General features: G+C 51.9%; 2 protein-coding genes across 2 annotated transcripts; one reads left to right on the top strand and one right to left on the bottom strand.

The window, feature by feature from the left end:
• The first annotated feature begins 1186 nt into the window (after positions 1–1186).
• NLE1 (notchless homolog 1) lies at positions 1187–9753 on the top strand. Its single transcript, XM_043480875.1, has 13 exons — positions 1187–1265; positions 1396–1539; positions 3019–3236; positions 3817–3896; positions 4736–4812; positions 4986–5083; positions 5401–5593; positions 6153–6288; positions 6455–6501; positions 7206–7408; positions 8886–9045; positions 9159–9229; positions 9412–9753. Exons 1-13 carry the CDS (start codon positions 1236–1238, stop codon positions 9422–9424), a joined length of 1470 nt encoding a protein of 489 aa, XP_043336810.1. The 5' UTR covers positions 1187–1235; the 3' UTR covers positions 9425–9753.
• Positions 9754–11368: 1615 nt separating this feature from the next.
• On the bottom strand, positions 11369–22977 carry FNDC8 (fibronectin type III domain containing 8). Its single transcript, XM_043480930.1, has 4 exons — positions 22707–22977; positions 14545–14911; positions 12305–12541; positions 11369–11788 (listed from the first exon to the last, which is right to left on the bottom strand). The coding sequence occupies exons 1-4, from the start codon at positions 22913–22915 to the stop codon at positions 11636–11638; spliced, it is 966 nt and encodes a 321-aa protein (XP_043336865.1). The 5' UTR covers positions 22916–22977; the 3' UTR covers positions 11369–11635.
• Positions 22978–23575: the final 598 nt, after the last annotated feature.

The raw sequence follows: 23575 nt of genomic DNA, 5'->3' as shown, positions 1-23575 counted from the left end.
CCTGCCTCTTGAGAAATCTGTACGCAGGTCAGGAAGCAACAGTTAGAACTGAACATGGAACAACAGACTGGTTCCAAATAGGAAAAGGAGTACGTCAAGGCTGTATAGTGTCACCCTGCTTATTTAACTTCTATGCAGAGTACATCATGAGAAACACTGAACTGGAAGAAGCACAAACTGAAATCAAGATTGCTGGGAGAAATATCAATAACCTCAGATATGCAGATGACACCACCCTTATGGCAGAAATTGAAGAAGAACTAAAAAGCCTCTTGATGAAAGTGAAAGAGGAGAGTGAAAAATTTTGCTTAAAGCTTAACGTTCAGAAAACTCAGAAAAAAATCAGAAAAGATCATGGCATCTGGTCCCATCACTTCATGCAAATAGATTGGCAAACAGTGGGAACAGTGGCTGACTTTATTTTTTGGGCTCCAAAATCACTGCATATAGTGATTGCAGCCATGAAATTAAAAGACACTTACTCCTTGGAAGGAAAGTTATGACCAACCTAGACAGCATATTAAAAATCAGAGACATTACTTTGCCAACAAAGGTCCATCTAGTCAAAGCTATGGTTTTTCCAGTGGTCATGTATGGATGTGAGAGTTGGACTATAAAGAAAGCTGAGCGCAGAATTGATGCTTTTGAACTGTGGTGTTGGAGAAGACTCTTGAGAGTCCCTTGGACAGCAGGGAGATCCAACCAGTCCATCCTAAAGGAGATCAGTCCTGGGTGTTCTTTGGAAGGACTGATGTTGAAGCTGAAACTCCAATACTTTGGCCACCTGATGCGAAGAGCTGACTCATTTGAAAAGACCCTGACGCTGGGAAAGATTGAGGGCAGGAGGAGAAGGGGACGAAAGAGCTTGAGATGGTTGGGTGGAATCACTGACTCAATGGACATGAGTTTGGGTAAATTCCGGGAGTTGGTGATGGACAGGGAGGCCTGGCGTGCTGCAGTCCATGGGGTCGCAGAGTTGGACACGACTGAGTGACTGAACTGAACTGATCCTGCAAGGCTCTGGGAGAGACCAGAACGCGGAGGCAGCCACCAGTCCAAGGGTAGGGTGTGGAGGCGAGTACCAGGTGAGCCCACGCCCAATGCCGGAGGCCTGGCGGGGCACGGCACTTCCCCGCCGCGACACCAGGGGGCGATGCGGCGAGCTGCGGCGCCGCTGAACCACGGCAGCGGCGCTCCATCACGCCGGAGTTACCTCCTCCACGTGGGGACGCAGGATGGCGGCGGCCGCGGCGGCAGCGGCGGGTGTGCGTGAGTGCGGGAGGGGCCCGCGGCCGGGGTCTCGCGCCTGCTTTCCCAAGGCCGGAGGGAGTCGGGAGTGGGGGCCCTCGGGTAACCTAGCCGCGGGAGTGACGCCTACCGCGCTTGTCCGCACAGGACGAGGCGGCGACGCGCGACGTGCAGCGGCTGCTCGTGCAGTTCCAGGATGAGGGCGGGCAGCTGCTGGGCTCGCCGTTCGACGTGCCCGTGGACATCACCCCGGACAAGCTGCAGCTCGTGTGCAACGCTCTGCTGGCCCAGGTGAGCGTTGGGCACGCGGGGGATCGGGAGGCCGGAGGTCTTGGGTACCAGGGCCCCCACCGCTCCTCCGCAGTGCTGCAGCCCGGCCGTGCGGTCTACCCTTGGGGAGGGTCGGAACATGTGAGAAGAGGGAGCAATTTACACGCCCACCATCAGGGCCCACCTGCGGAGAGAAAGCGCGTTTTGAACGCATTGGGCGCATCATCACAGTGATTCCTTGTCGCAGCCTGTCATTGTCTCCCCGTTGTCATTAACTTCCCCATTTTACATTGTTGCCTACGATCATTCGATTGTGTGTAAGATGCCGCGCCGTAGGTGGTAGATTTGGAGTTGGAACTCAAACGTCAGACTCAAAACTTCTGCTCTCCTAGGCTGCTCAGTCAGCTCAGTGGTGTCCGACTCTTTGCGACCCCATGGACCGCAGCACGCCAGGCCTCCCTGTCCATCACCGACTCCCGGAGTTTACTCACACTCATGTCCTTTGAGTCGGTGATGCCATCCAACCATCTAATGCTCTGTCGTCCCCTTCTCCTCCCGCTTTCAATCTTTGCCAGCATCAGGGTCTTCTCAAATGAGTCAGTTATTCTCATCAGGTGGCCAAAGTGTTGGAGTTTCAGCTTCAACGTCAGTCCTTCCAATGAATATTCAGGACTGATTTCCTCTAAGCTGCTAGTGTTTATCAAAATGCTGCCCTCTATGGGAGGTGGGCTTCTCTGGTGGCTCAGAAGTAAAGAATCGGCTTGCAATGCAGGAGACACGGGTTCGATCCCTGGGTCAGGAAGATCCCCTGGCAAAGGAGGTGGCAACTCACTCCAGTATTCTTGCTTGGAGAATTCCATGGACAGAGGAGCCTGGTGGGCTACAGTCCATGGGGGCCCAAAGAGTCAGACAGGACTTAGCAACTGAACAACAACATTGGAGGTGGGGGAAGTTGCTTAAAAATGCAGTACCTAGTGCTCGCTTCGGCAGCACATATACTAAAAATGCAGTACCTGGGCCCCACCCTACACTACTACACCAGACCCAGGGGTGAAGCAGAGAGTGCATTTTCAGTCGGCTTTTTGGATGCTTCTTACACATTATAGAGCCTGGTGTGGTGGTTTAGAACATGCCTTAAATGCTATATACTAATTCTAACCCTGGACTTCTGTCTGAAGAACCTGAATTAGTCATTAGCCATAGGACATTGGGCTAAGCACTTAGTTGCTCTGTTTTTTCAGCATGAATGCCTATCTGTCAGGGTAGTTGTGAGATGAAGATAAACGATTCTAAAGTGATTTGTAAATATTCTGGACTTGCTCTTGAAGGACTCAAAAGGTCTTGCTCAATGGGGAATAATGGGGGTGTCCCAAGCAGGGTGGCTGAAAAGAAGGCTTTGCCTGCACACAGCTTGCAGAGGGTGGGGAGGGGAGGGTCCCCCAGTGGAGGCTGCTCTGCCTGTCATTTCATGGGGGGCTTCCCTTTGCTGTTGTCCTCCAGGAGGATCCCCTGCCACTGGCTTTCTATGTCCATGATGCCGAGATCGTCTCCTCACTGGGGAGGACACTGGAGTCACAGGCAGTGGAGACAGAGAAGGTCTTGGACATCATTTACCAGCCACAGGCTATCTTCAGGGTTCGCGCTGTGACCCGCTGCACCAGCTCCTTGGAGGGTCACAGTGAGGCGGTCATTTCCGTGGCCTTCAGCCCCACAGGAAAGTAAGGACAGCTGCAGAGTCATGGAGGGGAGTGTGGGTGCAGCTGTTGGCTGGGCTGAGGGGACCCCCAAGTTATGCTTAGTGGGTCCTCTGGCTGGCTCAGGGTGTAAGTAAGGGACTTGTCCAGTGGAATTTTGTCCCCAAAGGCCAAGGATACCTGCCTTGGAGGGGCCCTTCCTGGACTTGCTCTCAGGAGAGCTGAGCTGCAAGCTCACCTCTGCCCCTTCCTAGCTGTGTGACCTGGGCAAGTCACTTAACCTCTCTGAGTCAGTTGTTCATCTGAGAAACAGGGTTTATTTGCTTCTCACAATCCTCTGAGGATAATAAGAAGCTTTAACTGGTTATGGCTGTGGCCATTCCTTTCAGGAAGGACAAGGAGAGAAATTACCTCCTAGAGTCTTCTCCCAGATGGCCTGGGTGTTATGGTTCTCCTTTTCAGAAGAGAGAGAAATTTCCACTCCCTGATTCTGTTTCCAGAAGACAATTGAATAGGCCACGGGAATGGACATGTACAGTGTTTTGGGTGGGGCCCAACCCCTTGTCCCCAGTGCAGAGGTCAGGCTGCCCCTCTTCTTCCCCAGGTACCTGGCCAGTGGCTCCGGAGACACGACAGTTCGCTTCTGGGATCTCAGCACTGAGACGCCACACTTCACATGCCAGGGTCGGTATGCACGCAGTTACCCCCAGGGCAGGTGTTGATACAGTGGCAGGCAGGTGATTCGTTCAGCTCTTTAGTTCCTGGGAGGCCCAGAGCACATTCCAGCCTTTTCACATCCAGTTAGTGGTTGTCAGTTCCTAGGTGGAGACCTTACCCTTGAGCCCCACCAGCCACTTACAAACAAGCAGAGACTGGACCCAAAAGTCAGCGTGAGGATGTGGGCAGGGACTGGCTGGCTGGTAGCAAGGACAACTGGGCTTAAGTCCAGTCTCTGCCACAGGAGTCCTCACACTTGAACATACATCAGGATTACCTAGAGGGCTTGTTAATACAGATTTCTGGGTCCCACCCCCAGAATTTTGGTCTCCTCCTGTTTGGGATGTGGCCTGATAATTTGCATTTCAAGTTCTGGGTGGTACTGATGCTGCTGGCCTGGGATCCTCACACTAGCGAGGTGACCTTGTGTGTGGGCCTTGCTTCCTTTCTACTCTTCAGTTTTCTCATCTGGAAAATGGGAGTGGTACTTCTGGCTTTGTTCCATACTCTAGAGCTATCATGAGAACTGTAAGGCCTGACACGTACAGGAATTTTATCTCACGTGGCATGTGAGGAACTATTAGAAAGTGGCAGTGTAATCTGTGCAGCAGGCGCATGGCTCTCGCACTTGGGGAGGGTTTGCCATTTGCCTCGGGAGTCTCCTCCCTTCGATTGGTGTTTGATTGTTCATTTATTTGGCAGCTAGCTATGTGCCAAATAGCACCTTCTGCAGTGTGCCAGGCATTGCTGAGCATTTGGGATAAAGACAGGTGTGGTCCCCCTTTCTCCCCTCCCTGCTTTTCTAGGACACAGACATTGGGTCCTTAGCATATCCTGGTCCCCAGACGGCAAGAAGCTGGCTTCAGGCTGTAAGAATGGCCAGGTAGATGATGGTTGGAGTATTTAGGTGGGGACCCTGGAGTCCCTTCCTGGGAGATGGGTCAGAATGAGGTACTGGGGTCTTCGGGGAGGTGTGGCTGGGGACGATGGGCGGGGGCCCTGGGTGGGGCCAGCGGAAGGCTGGGGAGTGTTATTTGCTGAGCTTCTGTCCCGCAGATTCTCCTGTGGGACCCAAGCACAGGGAAGCAAGTCGGCCGGGCGCTCACTGGCCACAGCAAGTGGGTCACAGCCCTGAGCTGGGAGCCGCTCCACGCGTAAGTGACACTGACAACGGGGGTGAATGAGGAGCCGAGGTTCAGAGCTGTACCCCGCCCCTGCTCGGTGCAGAGGAGCCTTAGGGGACGGTGGGGGCTCTGAGGGGCAGTGACAGCGTGGAAGGTCGCCTGCACCCGTGGGTGGGGGTGGAGGGCGCTCATCCCGGGTCCTGAGAGCCACCTTGACGCGTCCCCGGATGGTGGGGTCAGGAAGCCGTCGAGACGTTATCCCCGGCGTTCGAGCTGGGCATCGGGAGGGAGCGTGGGAAGACAGGCACTGCCCGGTCAGAAGTGAGGACCCGTCTCTTCCTCCCCAGCAACCCCGAGTGCCGCTACGTGGCCAGCAGCTCCAAGGACGGCAGCGTGCGGGTCTGGGACACGACCGCGGGCCGCTGCGAGCGCATCCTCACTGGACACACGCAGTCAGTCACCTGTCTCCGCTGGGGAGGGGATGGGCTTCTCTACTCGGCCTCCCAGGACCGCACTATCAAAGTCTGGAGGGCTCACGATGTAAGAGCTAGGAGGGGTCCGCAACCAGCCTGGGCAAATCGCGGGTCAGGGATGTCGGACCAGTGTTTCCTGAACTTGTTCCGGGAACTGGTCAGGGAGGTGCTTTTGAACAGTGGGTCCTGGGGTCGGTGCCGCGTTATAGCGGAGGGTCCAGGGCCCCTGAGCATGGTCAGGCTCTGGAATTTCCTGCTGTCGGAAGCCTATTTAGGTTTATCAGACCTGCTATAGCGCAATCTTACTGGACTAGAGCCCTTTTTTCCTGACAGTTCCCTTCTGTGAAACCTATTTTCAGAAACATTGATCCAGGCCCATGCCTTCATTTCACAAATGAGAGACTTGAACCTAGAGGGTTTGAGATTTGATTCAGATCACGATGAGGAGCTGATGGGTGATTTGATTTAGATCACAGTGATTTGATTTGATTCGGATCACAGTAAACGAGGGCCCTGCTTCTGAGTCCTGTGGGCCACCCCCCGTCTCCTGGGGCTGACCTGGACATTCGCATTCCCAGGGGCGCAGAGGGCTCTGTGAGCGTCTGACCTGTCTCCGTCCACCCTAGGGCGTGCTGTGCCGGACTCTGCAAGGCCACGGCCACTGGGTGAACACCATGGCCCTCAGCACTGACTACGCCCTGCGCACAGGGGCCTTTGAGCCCGCCGAGGCCTCAGTGAACGCCCAAGACCTCCAAGGGTCCTGTGAGTGAGCGGAAGGAGGCAGGGAGGAAGGGCTGGTTGAGATGGAGCCGACTCTCCGGCTTCACGTGCGAGGGGCCGAGCTCAGCCGGGTGTGCGGGGTGCTTGCTGTCTGTGCTGAATTTTCTCATCAGCCTTGTTCCTTCTTTCCTTTGGTGCCCGGACACAGTGCAGGAGTTGAAGGAGAAGGCTCTGAGCCGCTACAACCTCGTGCGGGTGAGCGTCCCCAGCACCCCCAGCTCCATGTGCTGTTTCTCCTCGTCCCCCAAACCCCAAACCCTGCACAGGCTCAGGCCCCTCTCCCTTCTAGCCCCAGTACAGAATGTACTGTTCCCCCAAAGTTCTTCTTTTACAATTCTAAAATTCTAGTGTGCTGGGGATCATTTTATTTCACTTTTCTTTTTTTTTCTTTTTTTTGCTTATCTTTTTATTTCTAATTCTAAGGTACCTCTGTTTATTGATTTATTTTGGCCTCAGAATTGAGGCTCGTAGTTCCCCAACCAGGGATAGAACCCATGTTCCCTGCATTGGGAACATGCAGTCTTAATCACTGGACACCAGAGAAGTCCCTCTCTCTTTTTAAATTTCATTTAGTTTCAGTAACACATTCAGATAGTCTAGGGTTCAAAGAACACAAAAAAAGTAGATGGTGGAAAGCCTTTCATCTCTGTGGCTCCTGGAAGCATCTAGTGCTACCAGTGTCTCGTGTCTCCTTTCTGAGACTTCACATACATGTGTATGTACACTCTGCACACATATATAAGCCCACGTATAAAATCCTTCCCCCTTCTAAGATGCCACTGTGGGGACTTCCCTGGCGGTTCTGGTGTTAAGAGTCCACGATTGAGCAGACAGTGGTATGTTTGCCTCTGAGGTCGGGTCTCCTCCCTGAGACCATATGCGCTTTCCTGTCTCCGCAGGGCCGGGGCCCAGAGAGGCTGGTGTCTGGTTCAGACGACTTCACCCTGTTTCTGTGGTCCCCAGCAGAGGACAAGAAGCCCCTGGCACGGATGACGGGGCACCAGGCCCTCATCAACCAGGTGGTCTACTCCCCAGACTCCCGAATCATCGCCAGCGCCTCCTTCGACAAGTCCATCAAGCTGTGGGACGGCAGGACGGGCAAGTGAGTGGGGGGCGTGGGCCCGGGAGGAGGGGCACTCCCCCTCCGGAAGGAGCTCGGCTCTGCTGCTTTCTAGCTGTGTGGCTCTGTCAAGCAGTTGGATTTTTTTTTTCTTTTCTTTTTAAAAATTTTTTATTTATTTTGTTTTTATTTTTGGCTCTGCTGGATCTTCGTTTCTGCTCACGGACTTTCTCTAGTTGCAGTGAGCAGGGGCCACTCTCTAACTGTGGCGTGCGGGCTTCTCATTGCAGTGGCTTCTCTTGTTGTGGAGCAACAACCCATCCCCTGCGTTGGCAGGCAGGGGAGTCCCTGGATTTTCTGAGCCTCTGTTTCCTCTTCTGAGTGTGCAGACCCCTTACCTCTCAGCCTTATCACAAGGATTAAGTGAGGTGGTATGTTCAGCACCCTCACTAAGCGGGCACTGAAAATGGCTAGTTCATTGTACACCTAGGGAGAAAAATGGTCTGAAAGCTGGCCAAGGGCCAGGGATGCAGCGGAAAGTGTAGGTTTGTGGTCTAGTCGTTATTTGGCCCTTGCAGTGGAGTCTACAGACCAGACAGTGCGTTACCTGGGAGCTTGATGGAATTGCAGAGCCCTGGGCCCCAGCCCAGAGCTTGGGGATCAGAACCTGCCATTTAAGGTCACCTTTCAGGTCCGAGAAGCAGTGGTGTGACAAGGCACAGTGCCCTCGCGGTCGATAGGAGGAGAGGTTGAGGCGCGAGTGGGGAAAGGAGCAGGGAAACACTCCTGAGGCCGAAGAGGGACTCACGCGTCCGTCTCTGTGCATCTCCACGCCAAAGCCCTGTGAAATAGGCTGTTCGGCTCCCTTCTTTTTTAAATTCATTTACTTGGCTGGGTTGGGTCTTAGTTGCAGCATGAGGGGGTCTTCATTTCAGAATGCATCCTTCTCTAGTTGCAGACGTGGGCTTCAGTTGCCCCGTGGCATGTGGGATCTTAGTTCCCCCACCAGGGATCAAACCCGAGTCGCCTGCATTAGAAGGCGGATTCTCAACCACTGGATCCCCAAGGATGTCCCCAGCTCCTTTCTAAGACAAGGAAACAGTCTCAGGCCCAACGACTTGCACCAGCAGACACAGTCAGTCTGTCCCGACCAGGTCCCAGTGGCCCGGCCCACTGTTCCTCCACGTCACCTGTCAGCAGGCACCTGCTGGGGTGGGCAGAGTGGGGGGTGTCGTGCAGACGGGCCAAGCAGATGGGGGCATTGGAGTCCAAGGCTTGCGAAGTTGAGCAAGTGTGGAGGCCCAGCAAGAAGCATCCTAGAAGCAGTTCTACAAAATCGCAATGACCAGCAGAGATTAAATTACTGTAGGGCGGGGGCAAGGCAGTGAGATTTTGTACAGGTTCCCAGGTAACCCTGACATGCAGCCACAGTTGAGAACGACTGCTGGGGGCCTCGAGGACCCTTCAGACGTGTTCCGAGATCTCACGTCCATCCTAATTGCCCTCCCCCCCGGCCCAGGTACCTGGCCTCCCTGCGTGGCCATGTGGCTGCCGTGTACCAGATCGCGTGGTCGGCCGACAGCCGGCTCCTGGTCAGCGGCAGCAGTGACAGCACGCTGAAAGTGTGGGACGTGAAGGCCCAGAAGCTGTCCACGGACCTGCCGGGCCACGCAGATGAGGTACGGCCAACCCTCGTGGGCAGTTGGCTGAGCCGGCGGGGGGGTGGGGACTGAAGCCTGCCCCCCGCCCCCCAACCCTGCTCACTGCACCACTGTGCCCCTCCCCTGTTTAGGTATATGCTGTCGATTGGAGTCCCGATGGCCAGAGAGTGGCCAGTGGTGGGAAGGACAAGTGCCTCCGGATGTGAGTTTGGGGGTGGGGGGTGCAGTGGCGGCCGGTGTGCTCGGCTGTCCCGCCCTCGTGGTGGAGAGTTCCACGGGCTCTCCACCTGCCCAGGCTCTCCCCCATCGGGGGCTCCTGGGACTGTGTGGTGCCTCCCTTTGCCGAGCTGGGGTCCCCATCCCATTCCCTGCCCTTGTTCACAGATGGAGGAGATGAGAAGCCCCCCAGGTCTCCGGGATCCCCACCTGGACTCAGCCTCCACCTGCTGCCTGCTTTGACGGGAGGCCTCAGGCTGGGCGATGACCTTGAGAACGAGCGTGGCCTGCTGTCCTCGCTCAGACCCCACAGGGGTCCCTCCGCAGAACAGAAGGTCGAAGGTTGCAGGAGGTCATCACTGAACCCAGTCCTTGGCCATCCTCAGTACCTCGCTGGTGTGAGCAGGGGTGGCGGGAGGCTGGGCGATGACCAGCTGCTGCCTTTTCTAAATGCCGTCTCTTCAGGGTCAGGCCCTGGATTCTGTGACCAAATAAATGACTTATATTTTGTGTGTTTGGGTTACGATTCCTGTCCTCGATGCCCAGGGGTCTATGCTGGGTCAGTTCATGCAGCCCCTCCCTCTGGGCTACACCAGTACCATGCTGAGCAGGAAGCGGCCCTTCCTTTCTCGCCACCGTGCCTACGAGGGAGAGGCTGGGGCGACCCGCTGAGGCCCGTCTCTTAGTAGCCAGAGGAGGCTGTCGAGGCTGTGTTGTCCCTTCTGGCAGCACCAGCCGCGTGTAGCTGTTTGCATGAACTAGAATTCAGCCCAGTTAGAAATGCACTTGTCACACTAGCTCAAGGCTACTTCCTGGTCTGGACAGCGCACAGAGGGGACGCTTTGACCATCACAGGGACTTGTGCCAGCCCTGCTGCTCTGGGGTGCTTTCGCTGACCTCATCCAGTGTCACTGGGCTCTCAGGGTACAGAGAGGCAGTCCCCGAGGGCTCCCCCTAATGGGCCGTGCGGTGGTGCAGGCTCGGGCAGAAGTGGGGATGGATGGTGTGATGGGGAGGGTGGCTCTCTGCCCCCCAAAGACTCACAGAGTGAAGGGAACCCCCACCAGGACGTGCTCAGACCTTGGACCAAGGTCTTGGTCACTCCTCTTCCAGGGCCAGGTGCCTCTACCCGGGTTGAATTCCAGCCATCCTTGTACGGAGCACTCGGGGCCACAGCCTTTTTTGACTTCTTGGCCCTCCTCACCCTCCCCCACCCACATCTGTGCTTCTACGATTTTGCACCTTGCTTGGCTCTGGTTCTCGGCTTCTGCCTGCCTGGTCTCTGCAGTGAGACTGTGTGAGGGGTGAAGGGAGGCGACGGGCTCTGAGGGCCCGCTCTGTGCCAGGCTCTCTGCTGCTGAGCTCTCCCTTGAGCCTCCCAGCGACCCTGCAGCCATGCCTGGAAGGGCCATGCCATGCCCCCAGGGGGGATACAGATGTGAAGAATCAAAGAACCAAATAGGTTTCTAGCCTTCCTCAGTATTCTTTGGACACTTGATGGATGTAATTCACACAGGAGAGGAGGGGAATTCTATCGTCAACAGCTTGGGAAATGCTGGCTAGAGCCAAATAAAGCAGGTTGCTGTGCTATCGCCGCCCCGGGCCCCCTCCCCCCCCCCCACCTTTTTTTTGGCCACGGCACACAGCATGTGGGATCTAGTTTCCCCGACCAGGGATTGAACCCTCACACCTTGCATTGGAAGTGCGGTGTCTCAACCGCTGGACCGCCAGGGAAGTCCCACATCCCCGTATTTTTGATGAGGAAGTTGAGTCCCAGCAGCGTAAATGGTTTGTCTGAGCCGTCACATCCAGGAAGAGCCGACGTGAAACAAGGGATTAAACCCTTCGCTCAGAGCTCGGGCACTTTGCCCCATGTCCCCCTGAGCTTGAGTTGGGCTGGCAGTGTGCAGGCTGTCACTACCTCTGTCCAGCATCACTTTTTCCTGGCGAGTGCTGTAGTCTTTGGGGACCATTTCTTTCTCCCACTGGGAAAGGGCGATGGCATCTCATGGCCCCGTGTCCCCCCGACCCACCTGGACTCGGTCCCGGCAGAAGCCAGGAGGGTGGGTTGTCTGTGGCCCAGCTGAGGCCATCAGTGGCATGAAGCAGAATCTCAGGGTGCCGGGTGACCTGCAGGTTTTAATGAGGGACCTGGACCAGCCCAGATCTGGGGGAGGAGGCCTAGCAGCTACGGGCAGTGGAGGCTGATCTGGCCTGGCCTGCAGAGGCTCCGGGTGAGCGGAGCTCCCCTCTAACCTCGGCCCCAGGCCCGGGACCAGCAGGGTGGTCTTTGGTTCCCTGACTCGGCTGGTGGAGCATCTCGTGGTTCTGACTGCTGAGGGCCCTGGGCCGAAGCTGAAGGTGGGTGAGGGGCTTCCTGGGACCCTCCCCCTTAGTAAGGAAAGAGGTGTTCCAGATCTTCGAGCCTGCGCATGTCCTCCAGCCCGAGGGACACGGTCTTCCGCTGGGGCTCCTTGCGCTGCACGGTAATCTGGATGGGGTTGTTCTCGGGGAAGCTGTTCACGTCAGTGGCCACGGTTGCAAACTGAAAGAAACAAAAGTCCTCAGAACTCATTGGCAGAGCTGACCTTGACCTCACCACTCCAACATGGCCCCCCCTCGTCTGTCTGTGAAGTGGGGTCTCCGAGGGCCCTACCAGCGTATTCACTGACATGTTTCTCCCTGGTTGTGTGCTGTTTCCAAGCTCAGCAGGGTCTCCTCGGGCCTGCCCTGCCACCCCCAGGCTCTTTCCTGCTTTGTCGCCCGTTAGCCTCTTCCCTCTCTTTTTCCCTCAGTGCTCTTGACTTCCCAACCCACTCACAACCACTGATAACTAAGTTGAAGAACCCAGAAGCCACTGGCTTTGAGAGACACACATTAGGGATGAATGAACAGGTCAGTTTCCAGGGGGCCCCAAAGTGACTAGAATTGAGGCTTCTCTGCCCAGGGAGAGGGAAAGCCAGCAGGAGGAGAGGTCCTGGGGTACAGGGGTGTTCCCAACCTCTAGGACTCTGTCCAGACCCCTCCCCCCGACCCTCGGGCCTATCCTCGCAGGGCTCACTTTGTAGGGTTTGCACCACGTCCCCACCCCCGCGGTGTTGGCTGCGCGGACGGTGAGGCAGTAACTCGTGTTCGGCTTCAGCTCCATCAGCTTGACGGTGGTGCCCAGGATTTTATTGAAGATCCAGGGGCGGTTCTTTGCCTTGGGCATCTCACCGCTGTTTTTCCTGACCACCTCCTGTAACAGGACCTGGTAGAAACTGACCTGCTGCTTGCCAGGGGCGTAGGTCCAGGAAATCTAGGGGGAGAGAACCCCCAAGGCTTCCTCAGACCTGGTCTGGCCTGGCCTCCCCTTACCACCCCACCAGTCCCTCTGCAATGTGGGTCAGAAGATCCCATTCCCTTCCCTGCTCCTGCTGGAGCGGAGGCAGGTGTGTCCGAGGGTGGTAGGCACACCCCACGTTAGATGGGGCCCCACCAGCCCAAAGCTTGATACATTCTCCCTGGGCAGCCGCACCCACCTCAGTGTATACCCTCAACTCCATATTCTATAGACTGTGTGTCCGTTGAAAGGGACCTTAGCAATCATCTCATCCACCTCACTCATTGCAGATGGGGTTACAAGTTCAGAGAGAGCAGGTGTCTGGCCCATGCTGCTGCTGCTGCTGCTAAGACACTTCAGTCGTGTCCGACTCTGTGCGACCCCATAGACGGCAGCCCACCAGGCTCCTCTGTCCCTGGGATTCTCCAGGCAAGAACACTGGAGTGGGTTGCCATTTCCTTCTCCAATGCATGAAAGTGAAAAGTGAAAGTGAAGTCGCTCAGTCGTGTCCGATTCTTCGAGACCCCATGGACTGCAGCCTACGAGGCTCCTCAGTCCATGGGATTTTCCAGGCAAGAGTACTGGAGTGGGGTACCATTGCCTTCTCTGGTCCGGCCCATGGCCACACAACAATTAAGTGCCAGAGTCAAGGTTCAGACCAATTGCTCCTGAGTCCATGCACTTTGTACTGCAGCCCTGGTTGCCAAGCCAGACTAAGGATTGCAGAGGGTTTTTCTAACACTGCAGATTCCTGGCCCTGCTGTCACTTGCCTTGTCTCCCATTTCCAGTTTCTCCTCCATCTAGGCCAGTGGTTCTCAAACTTTGGTATGCATCAGAATACCCCAGAGGACTTGTTAAAACAAGGACCGCTGGCCCCTGCACCCAGCTTCTGATTCAGCAGGCCCAATCAGGAAGGTGGGGAAAGCAAGGATTAAAATTTCTAACAAGTTGCCATATGATGCAGATGCTACTGGTGGTCTGAGGACTACACTTTGAGAAACACTGCGCTGGCCTATCCAACAATGGTCCTTCCAGATTTATCTTCCAAAGTAAGTGAAGTCACTCAGTCGTGTCCGACTCTTGGTGACCCCATGGACTGTAGCCTACCAGGCTCCTCCATCCATGGGATTTTCCAGGCAAGAGTACTGGAGTGGGTTGCCATTTCCTTCTCCAGGGGATCTTCCCAACTCAGGGATCGAACCCAGGCCTCCTGCATCGCTCTACTGTCTGAGCCACCAGATGGTATTTTCCAATATGTAACTGATATTGCATCTCTCACCTGATACAAAACGTTGCATAGAGCTGGTCCTCTTTGCTTACTGAAAAATTCCATACAGTAGCCTAACATTACAGGACCTCTGGAAAATGACCCCCTCCTGCTGTTCCTTTCCTGTATCCAGAACAATGCTACTCAGCATGTGGTCTGTGGGCCATCAGCACCACCTGGGAATGTGTTAGCAATGCAGTCTCAGGCCCCACCCCAGACCTACTGAGTCAGAACCTCGAGGAACGAGGAATCTTGTTGGTAACATGAGGATCAGATCTGCAGGTGATGGAAAGTGTGAGCAACCCTGAATGAGGACGTGGATGTTTCCTCCCACATGCAAGCCTTTGCTAGTTAGTGTCAGCCCTACACAGAATGCCTTTCCTCATCTCTAGATGTCTAAGTCCGACCTCTGTGTCCCAGCTCAAATGTCACTGACCACCACCAAAGCTTACTCCTGCAGCTGGAAGTAACGTTTCTTTCCCTCGGAATCCCCAGCGGCACTTGGTCTGAACTTTTCCTACAGCATTGAATCTTCTCTAGCTTGCGCTGGAGTTCTTTGCAGGCACGCCCTCTCTCCTAACCCATGCACTAGAGGTCAGGATGCAGGCAGTAGGTATCCACACGCTCCCCAGTGAGCTCAGCTCCATGCCGGGCATGTGGGGGTGGGGGGGGGCATCAAGCGTTTGCCAGATGCACATGGGGGGAACGCACCACAGCTGTGGAGTCGCTGACCGTGTGTTCACAGATGAAGGGCGCCTCCGGCACATCCAAGACCACAGAGGACTCTGAGGGCGTCGAGGACGTGTCTGTGTCCACCTCAGGGTTGTCGAGGTCCAGCAGGCCCCCAGGGGCCATCTTGGACTTAGACTGGGGGCAGAGGGCCAGGTGCCCCTTCTCTGTGCCCTTGGCTATCGAGGAGAGGCTGAGTTTGTTCAGCTCGCCCTCCAGCATGCCCGCAAAGAAGCTGCTGTTGGGCTGGGTCACGGCCAACTTGATGGGATTCAACAAGGTAGATGACATGGGGGAGATGCTGGTGTCATCGGAGCTGCATTCGGAATCCTCCACTGGCATGTGCTTCCTGGAGGGAGAGGGGAGGGGGAGACAGATGGAGGCAGCTGCCCCAGCCCCTGCCACCTGGAAGCTCCCAGGGGCAGGCAGGCCTTGGGCAGGACTTACCAACACCCTCAACTGCTTTTGAGCCACTCAGAACACTCTTGCTCCGCATCAGTGGAAAATGCACTTACTAGTGGACTCACCGGGACACTAGTAAGTGGAAAATGCACACTCCTGGTCCCTGGTCCCCAGCTGGGATGGCACTGGGGAAGCTGCTAAAGCATCTCTCATAACATCCTCAGATGATTCTGATGTAAGTGTTCTGAGAACCAACATTTTTAGAAACACCACTAAAGCTCCAAGTCCTTCCTCCAAGGTAGGGTGCAAACACCCCAGGGAATGACCATAACGATCTACTGGGATATGGAAAAATATCTAAAAGTATCTAAAAGAAAAATAATAAGTTTTACTAAATATTTATTTACTGTTGTTTAATATGTAATTACTACATTTATTTACTTAATTTTTATGACAGTTACCAATATGTCTTAATACACAGCATGTAAGATTAACGGCACAGATAAATATACATTTATTGGGGTGAATGCTCAAAACTTTTCTTCCATTCTAATTTTTTTATTTTTAAAAACTATTTGTTTATTTATGTGTTTTTGGCTGTGTTGGGTCTTCATTGCTGCACGGGCTTTCTGTGGCTGCAGGGAGCAGGGCTACTCTCTAGTTGCGGTGCTCGGCTCCTCACTGCAGCGGCTTCTCTTGTTGTGGAGCATGGGCTCTAGGGCGTGCGGGCTTCAGTAGTTGCAGCTCCTAGGCTCTGGAGCACAGGCTCATTAACTGTGATGCCCGGGCCTAGCTGCTCCATGCCATGTGGGATCTTCCAGGGCCAGGGACTGAACCCATGTCTCCTGCATTGGGAAGCGGATTCTTTACCACTAAGCCACCAGGGAAGTCCTCTAATGTTTTTTTTTAATTGTGAAATATTTCAGACTCATTCAAGATATCAAGGATAATATGTTCATGGGGAGGTAATGTACAAAGTGACATGAACGTAGTGACTAAACCACCACCACACCAATGTACAAAGTGGTAGCTATAATTAACAATATTGTATATTTGAAAGTTCCTAAGAGATTAGGTCTTAAAAGCTCTCATCTCACACACAAAAATTTGTAACTGTGTGGTGATGGATGTTAACTAAGCTTATTGGGGTAATGATTTCACAATACATACAATTATCAAATCATGTTGCATACTTTAATGCAACGTTAAATGTCAATTGTGTCTCAATAAAACTGGAAAAAATGATCGTATTATATTAAGCTTCCATTTAGCATCTATCCAACTCAGAACTAAAGCTGTGTCAGTGTCGCTAAAGCCCCTTGTGTTCTGCTCCCCTACCGCTCTCCTGATGCTCTCCCTCAGAGGCAGCCGGAGCAGTAAATTTAAAATTTTGTGTTTATTACTCCCCATGTGTTTTTATAGGTTTGTTAGATATGTATGTTACTATTTTGCATAATTTAAACTTTATATAAATAAATAGTATCATTCAGTACATATTCATTTGCAGTTTGCTGTTTTCTTACTTACAACATTGTATTTTTTAGATTAATCTGCTCTGGTTCAGTCATTTTAACTGTTGTATGGTGTTCTGTTACACAGATATTTGTTATCATTACCAATTCTTGGCTGTTACAAAGAAAAACCTTGCCCATGTTTCCCCACTCTTTAAATTTTTTGCTGATGAAGTACAGGATCCAAAAAATTTAACTTTCAAATTTTCTTTTTTTAACCTTGAGCTAAAATAAGAAGGAGGGAACACAGCTCCACCCATCAACAGAAAATTGGATTAAAGATTTACTGAACAAGACCCAGTATCCCCCTCAGTCAGTCTATCCCATCAGGAAGCTTTCATAAGCCTCTTATCCTTCTCCATCAGAGGGCAGACAGACTGAAAACCACTATCACAGAAAACAAACCAATCTAACCACATAGACCACAGCCTTGTCTAACTCAATGAAACTATGAGCCATGCCATGTAGGGCCACCCAAGATGGATGGGTCATGGTGGAGAGTTCTGACAAAATGTGGTCCACTGGAGAAGGAAATGGCAAACCACTTCAGTATTCCTGCCTTGAGAACCCCATGAACACTATGAAAAGACAAAAAGATAGGATACTGAAAGATGAACTCCCCAGGTCAGTATGTGCCCAATATGCTACTGCAGATCAGTGGAGAAACAACTCCAGAAAGAATGAAGAGATGGAGCCAAAGCAAAAACAACACCCAGCTGTGGATGTGACAGGTGATGGAAGTAAAGTCCGATGCTGTAAAGAGCAATATTGCATAAGAACCTGGAATGTTAGGTCCATGAATCAAGACAAATTGGAAGTGATCAAACAGGAGATGGCGAGTGAACGTCAACACTTTAGGAAACAGCGAACTAAATGGACTGGAATGGGTGAATTTAACTCAGATGACCATTATATCTACTACTGTGGGCAGGAACCCCTTAGAAGAAATGGAGTAGCCATCATAGTCAACAAAAGAGTCCGAAATGCAGTACTTGGATGCAATCTCAAAAACGACAGAATGATCTCTGTTCGTCTCCAAGGCAGACCATTCAATATCACGGTAATCCAAGTCTATCCCCTGACCAGTAATGCTGAAGAAGCTGAAGTTGAACGGTTCTATGAAGACCTACAAGACCTGCTAGAACTAACACCCAAAAAAGATGTCCTTTTCATCATAGGGGACTGGAATGCAAAAGTAGAAAGTCAAGAAACACCTGGAGTAACAGGCAAATTTGGCCATGGAGTACAAAATGAAGCAGGGCAAAAGCTAATAGAGTTCTGCCAAGACAATGCACTGGTCATAGCAAACACCCTCTTCCAACAACACAAGAGAAGACTCCACACATGGACATCACCAGATGGTCAACACCATCTGGTTATACTCTTTGCAGCCAAAGATGGAGAAGCTCTATACAGTCAGCAAAAACAAGACCGGGAGCTGACTGTGGCTCAGATCATGAACTCCTTATTGCCAAATTCAGACTTAAATTGAAGAAAGTAGGGAAAACCACTAGACTATTCAGATATGACCTAAATCAAATCCCTTATGATTATACAGTGGAAGTGAGAAATAGTTTTAAGGGACTAGATCTGATAGACAGAATGCCTGATGAACTATGGATGGAGGTTCATGACATTGTACAAGAGACAGGGAACAAGACCATCCCCAAGGAAAAAAAAAAATGCAAAAAAGCAAAATGGCTGTCTGAAGAGGCCTTACAAATAGCTATGAAAAGAAGAGAAGTGAAAAAAAAAAAAAGAAAAGAAAAGAAGACAAGTGAAAGGCAAAGGAGAAAAGGAAAGATACCCATTTGAATGCAGAGTTCCAAAGAATACCAAGGAGAGATGAGAAAGCCTTCCTCAGTGATCAGTGCAAAGAAATAGAGGAAAACAATAGAATGGCAAAGACTAGAGATCTCTTCAAGAAAATTAGAGATACAAGGGAACATTTCATGCAAAGATGGGCTCAATAAAGGATGGAAATGGTATGGACCTAACAGAAGCAGAAGATATTAAGAAGAGGTGGCAAGAATACACAGAAGAACTATATAAAAAAGATCTTCACGACCTAGATAATCACGATGGTGTGATCACTCACCTAGAGCCAGACATCCTGGAATGTGAAGTCAAATGGGCCTTAGGAAGCATCACTATGAACAAAGCTAGTGGAGGTGATGGAATTCCAGTTGAGCTATTTCAAATCCTGAAAGATGATGCCGTGAAAGTGCTGCACTCAATATGCCAGCAAATTTGGAAAACTCAGCAGTGGCCCAGGGACTGGAAAAGGTTAGTTTTCATTCCAATCCCAAACAAAGGCAATGCCAAACAATGCTCAGACTACCACACGATTTCACTCATCTCACAAGCTAGCAAAGTAATGCTCAAAATTCTCCAAGCCAGGCTTCAGCAATACGTGAACCGTGAGCTTCCATAAGTTCAAGCTGGTTTTAGAAAAGGCAGAAGAACCAGAGATCAAATTGCCAACATCCACTGAATCATCAAAAAAGCAATAGAGTTCCAGAAAAACATCTATTTCTGTTTTATTGACTATGCCAAAGCCTTTGACTGTGTGGATCACAACAAACTGTGGAAAATTCTTCAAGAGATGGGAAATGTCAGACCACCTGACCTGCCTCTTGAGAAATCTGTATGCAGGTCAGGAAGCAACAGTTAGAACTGGACATGGAACAACTGACTGGTTCCAAATAGGGAAAGGAGTATGTCAAGGCTGTATATTGTCACCCTGCTTATTTAACTTATATGCAGAGAACATCATGAGAAACGCTGGGCTGGAGGAAGCACAAGCTGGAATCAAGATTGCTGGGAGAAATATCAATAACCTCAGATATGCAGATGACACCACCTTATGGCAGAGAGTGAAGAAGAACTAAAGAGCCTCTTGATGAAAGTGAAAGAGGAGAGTGAAAAATTTTGCTTAAAGCTCAACATTCAGAAAACTAAGATTATGGCATTTGGTCCCATCACTTCATGGCAAATAGATGCAGAAACAGTGGAAACAGTGGCTGACTTTATTTTTTGGGCTCCAAAATCACTGCATATAGTGATTGCAGCCATGAAATTAAAAGACACTTACTCCTTAGAAGGAAAGTTACGACCAACCTAGACAGCATATTAAAAATCAGAGACATTACTTTGCCAACAAAGGTCCATCTAGTCAAGGCTATGATTTTTCCAGTGGTCATGTATGGATGTGAGAGTTGGACTGTAAAGAAAGCTGAGCGCTGAAGAATTGATGCTTTTGAATTGTGGTGTTGGAGAAGACTCTTGAGAGTCGCTTGGACAGCAAGGAGATCCAACCAGTCCATCCTAAAGGAGATCAGTCCTGAGTGTTCACTGGAAGGACTGATGTTGAAGCTGAAAACTCCAATACTTTGGCCACCTGATGCAAAGAGCTGACTCATTTGAAAAGACCCTGATGCCGGGAAAGATTGAGGGTAGGAAGAGAAGGGGACGACAGAGGATGAGATGGTTGAATGGCATCACCGACTCTATGGACATGAGTTTGAGTAAACTCCAGGAGTTGGTGATGGACAGGGAGGCCTGGCATGCTGCAGTCCACAGGGTTGCAAAGAGTCAGACACGACTGAGCAACAGAACTGAACTGAACTGAAAGTAAGAAATATATATTTCTTAACAAGCTAGTACATGCATGCCTGTGACCCCATGGACTGTAGCCTGCCAGGATCCTCTGTCCATGGGATTCTCTAGGCAAGAATACTGGATTGGATCACCATGCCCTCTCCAGGGGATCTTCCTGACCCAGAGATTGAACCTGAGTCTCTTATGTCTTCTGCATTGGCAGGCGGGTTCTTTACCACTAGCGCCACCTGGGAAACCCCAGTATATGCATACACACACACACACACACACATAAGTAAAATGTTTCACAATCCAGTACTAACTGGTTTCACAAACCAGTACTTATTCTGTGTGTGATGTTCTCTGGAATTTAAATTCTACTTAGTTCATTTTTATAATACTAGTCTCCATCAACTAGGATGAGTTCCTGACACATTCATCGGTCACAGCCCTCAGTGGGAAGAGCCCTGTCTAGAGAAAGCAGCCATAGGGCCTATGGACACCAAGCACCTTGACGGAGGTCACCTTGGTAGTAGATGGCAGAGCTGGAACAGAAGCCGGATCTCCCGGGCCCCATGTTACACAGCTCCTGTCTGCCCCTGGTGTTTTCTGGCTCCCCTCCCCTGCTTCCTTCCCCACCTCCCCCGGCTGCTCTAGCCAGATTCAGTGACCCACACATACCCCTAGATCCCTCACACCAGGCCAGCCTCCAGCTTCGAGGTTGATTGATCGAGGCCAAAGTTTTCCACCCTGAGCCCCAGCCCCATCAACCTCCTCCTGCGAAATCCTGATCAACCCAAACCTCCTATGCTAGCCCTTGGTGGACACTTGGAATAGGTGATTCTCCCTCCAAGGCCCTTTGTAGGCCGAAGAGTCTGGGTATGGATGTCAGTTACGCTATAGATTGTCCTATATTATGTGCTAAGTTGCCTCACTCGTGTCCGCCTCTTTGTGACTCTAAGGACTGTAGCCCGCCAGGCTCCTCTCTCCATAGGATTCTCTGGTCAAGAATACCGGAGTGGGTTGCCATGTCCTTCTCCAGGGGATCTTCCCGACCCAGAGACTGAACACGGGTCTTTTATGTCTTCTGCATTAGCAAGTGGGCCCTTTACCCCTGGCGCCACTTGGGAAGTCCATAAACTGTCCTTAGGAATCTCTATTTTACTTTTTTATTATTTTTTTAAAAAAAGTATTTATTTGGCAGCACCAGGTCTTAGTTGCAGCACGTGGGATCTTTAATTGCACCTTGCAGACTCTTATTGTGGCATGTGGGAATCTAGTTTCCCAACCAGGGATCACACCTGAGCCCCACTGCATTGGGAGGATGGAGTCTTAGCTGCTGGAACACCTGGGAAGCCCCAAGGAATCTCTATTGAAGATTTACTTGTTGGAAACACCAGTGCTGAAGGGGCAGCCAGACACTGGGCTATATGCTGGACAACAACTCCTCGTGATCTTCACAGCAGCCCTGCTGGATGGGGCTGGTCTCGCTTTACATATGGGGGACCAAGGGTCGCTGATCTTAATGAACTTGTCTATGGTCATATATCTAAGTGGTAGAATCTGGATTGAAACTTGGTTCCCAGTCTAAGACTTTCTCCCCATACCAGGAAGTTTCCTACCTGCCCCCGCCACTTTAGCCATACCTGCTTACTGACAGGTACCTAAGGGAGTGACCACTGCAGCCCCTTTCACGTCATCAGGACCAGCTACATAACTTGTGGGGTTCCTTCTTCAGAAATTATTAAGACCTTCAAAACAGTAACATCCAAGCATTAAACTAAACAGGGTCCTTCCAAGTGTCGGGCTGTGTTTAACTGCACAGGTCACATACCCGTGAAACTTCCTGACAGACAGTTCCCTCAGCCCATGTCAGCCCACTTCTCTGTCCCTCCACTGGCTAACTCCTTCCCTTCCTCTGAGAGTCACCTCCTCCACGAAGCCTCCCTTAACTTCACCCCCTCCCAAACTATACTGAATTCCCTCTGTTTCCTCCAGTTGTCCCGTCATAGCCCAGACCATGCTGTAACAGTCTCAATTCTTGTCTGACAGCCACCCATGCCCAACCACCACACACACACACACACACACACACACATCCCAGGCTGGGAACCCCTTAAAGGTAGAGACTGCATTCCAGCTCTGCATTCCCAGAACTTAACCTTGGACCAGGTACCTTGTAGGTGCCCAAAGAGTTTTGTGAAATGAAGTGAAGGAAACCCGTGATCACTGAGGAGGAACACAGACCTCAGTCTGAAGGCAGGCAGGTTTCTGGGGGCTGGGGGGAGGACATAACCAGGCAGGTAAACGCACAATAGGGAGGATGAGCAAAGGAATCATGGGGAGAGGAGAGGGGGCTTCATGGTGAGGACCAAACAGGATGACGAGCACCGCCAACCCATCTCCAGCTGATCCCAGAAGGTCTCCCGGAGCTGGAGGCCGGCATGCCTCCAAGAATTGATTTGGGGTCAGGAATCCATAGGCAACCTGCTTACGTGCTTTTCCCTGGGAGTCTCGACTGTGATAAGTCAAGGAAGTGGCGCCTCTTCAACACCCTCTTCCTTGCCCCCGCTCCTCCGCCCACCCAGCTCTGGCCTTAGAAAACAGAAAAGGACCAGACTCAGGTCTTACGGTAGATTGATGGCATCCTCCTCTAAGAAGTTCACCAAACTGCCCCTTGAGGAAAGCGGGAGGCCTTTGGTCGTGACGGTCCTGTTCATTGACTTGGGGTTTGGAAAGGGCTTCGACATTTGATTGAGTGCATTCAAGACATTGAGGGTTTCCTTCTTCAGCAGGGCCTCCTCCCCATCTCCCACTTTGTAGAATGTCTGTGATGCCATCGAGTTTGTTTGGGACCGCAGCCGGCACCATGCAGGACAACCAAGCTGACAGGAAGCAGAGAGAAACTGCAGGCAGCAGACACACCCTTAGTTGCGGTGGGATGGGGGTGCGATGAGCTGACTTCATAATTATCACAGAGTGTAACAATTAGGAGCTACCCTCCCCCCTGACTGGGGGCTGCTGCAGCCCAGGGCCAACGCCAGGAGCCCGCAGAGCCCCAGAATAGTCGACGACGCCCCTTGGGCTAAAGCTCTGTGGTTACAGCGGCCCTGCTCTTCTCTTAAGATCTCAAAATGCTCACCACCTGTGCCCTTCCGATCTGCCCTGGGAAGGAGGAGGTGGATGGTGAAACAGTGGTACCTGGGCGTGGAGGGAGGCAGGCAGTACTGGATGGACTGGGTCCCTGGGAGTGGGACACCTCGCTGATGGAATTCTGAGACTTCATATCCAGACATGGGAGGCAGCAAACCCCGTGCCCAGCTGTGTGGGCACAGCCGGGAAAGCTGGGATAGCTCATGGGGTTCAGAGCACCCACATACCCAGGTTTTACTGCTGGAATTCTAAATTCTGTCCCACCCCCACTTCAAGTGCCTTCAGGTATGAAGACATGGTGGGTGGTGCAGAGGCATACAGAAATGGGCCAGAGGTTGTTTCTGTTC

Source organism: Cervus canadensis, chromosome 1, assembly GCF_019320065.1.
Source record: "Cervus canadensis isolate Bull #8, Minnesota chromosome 1, ASM1932006v1, whole genome shotgun sequence".
NCBI classification, from domain to species: Eukaryota; Metazoa; Chordata; class Mammalia; order Artiodactyla; family Cervidae; genus Cervus; species Cervus canadensis.
Note: the sequence above shows the minus strand (reverse complement) of the source record. Positions and strands in the feature narration are given on the sequence as shown.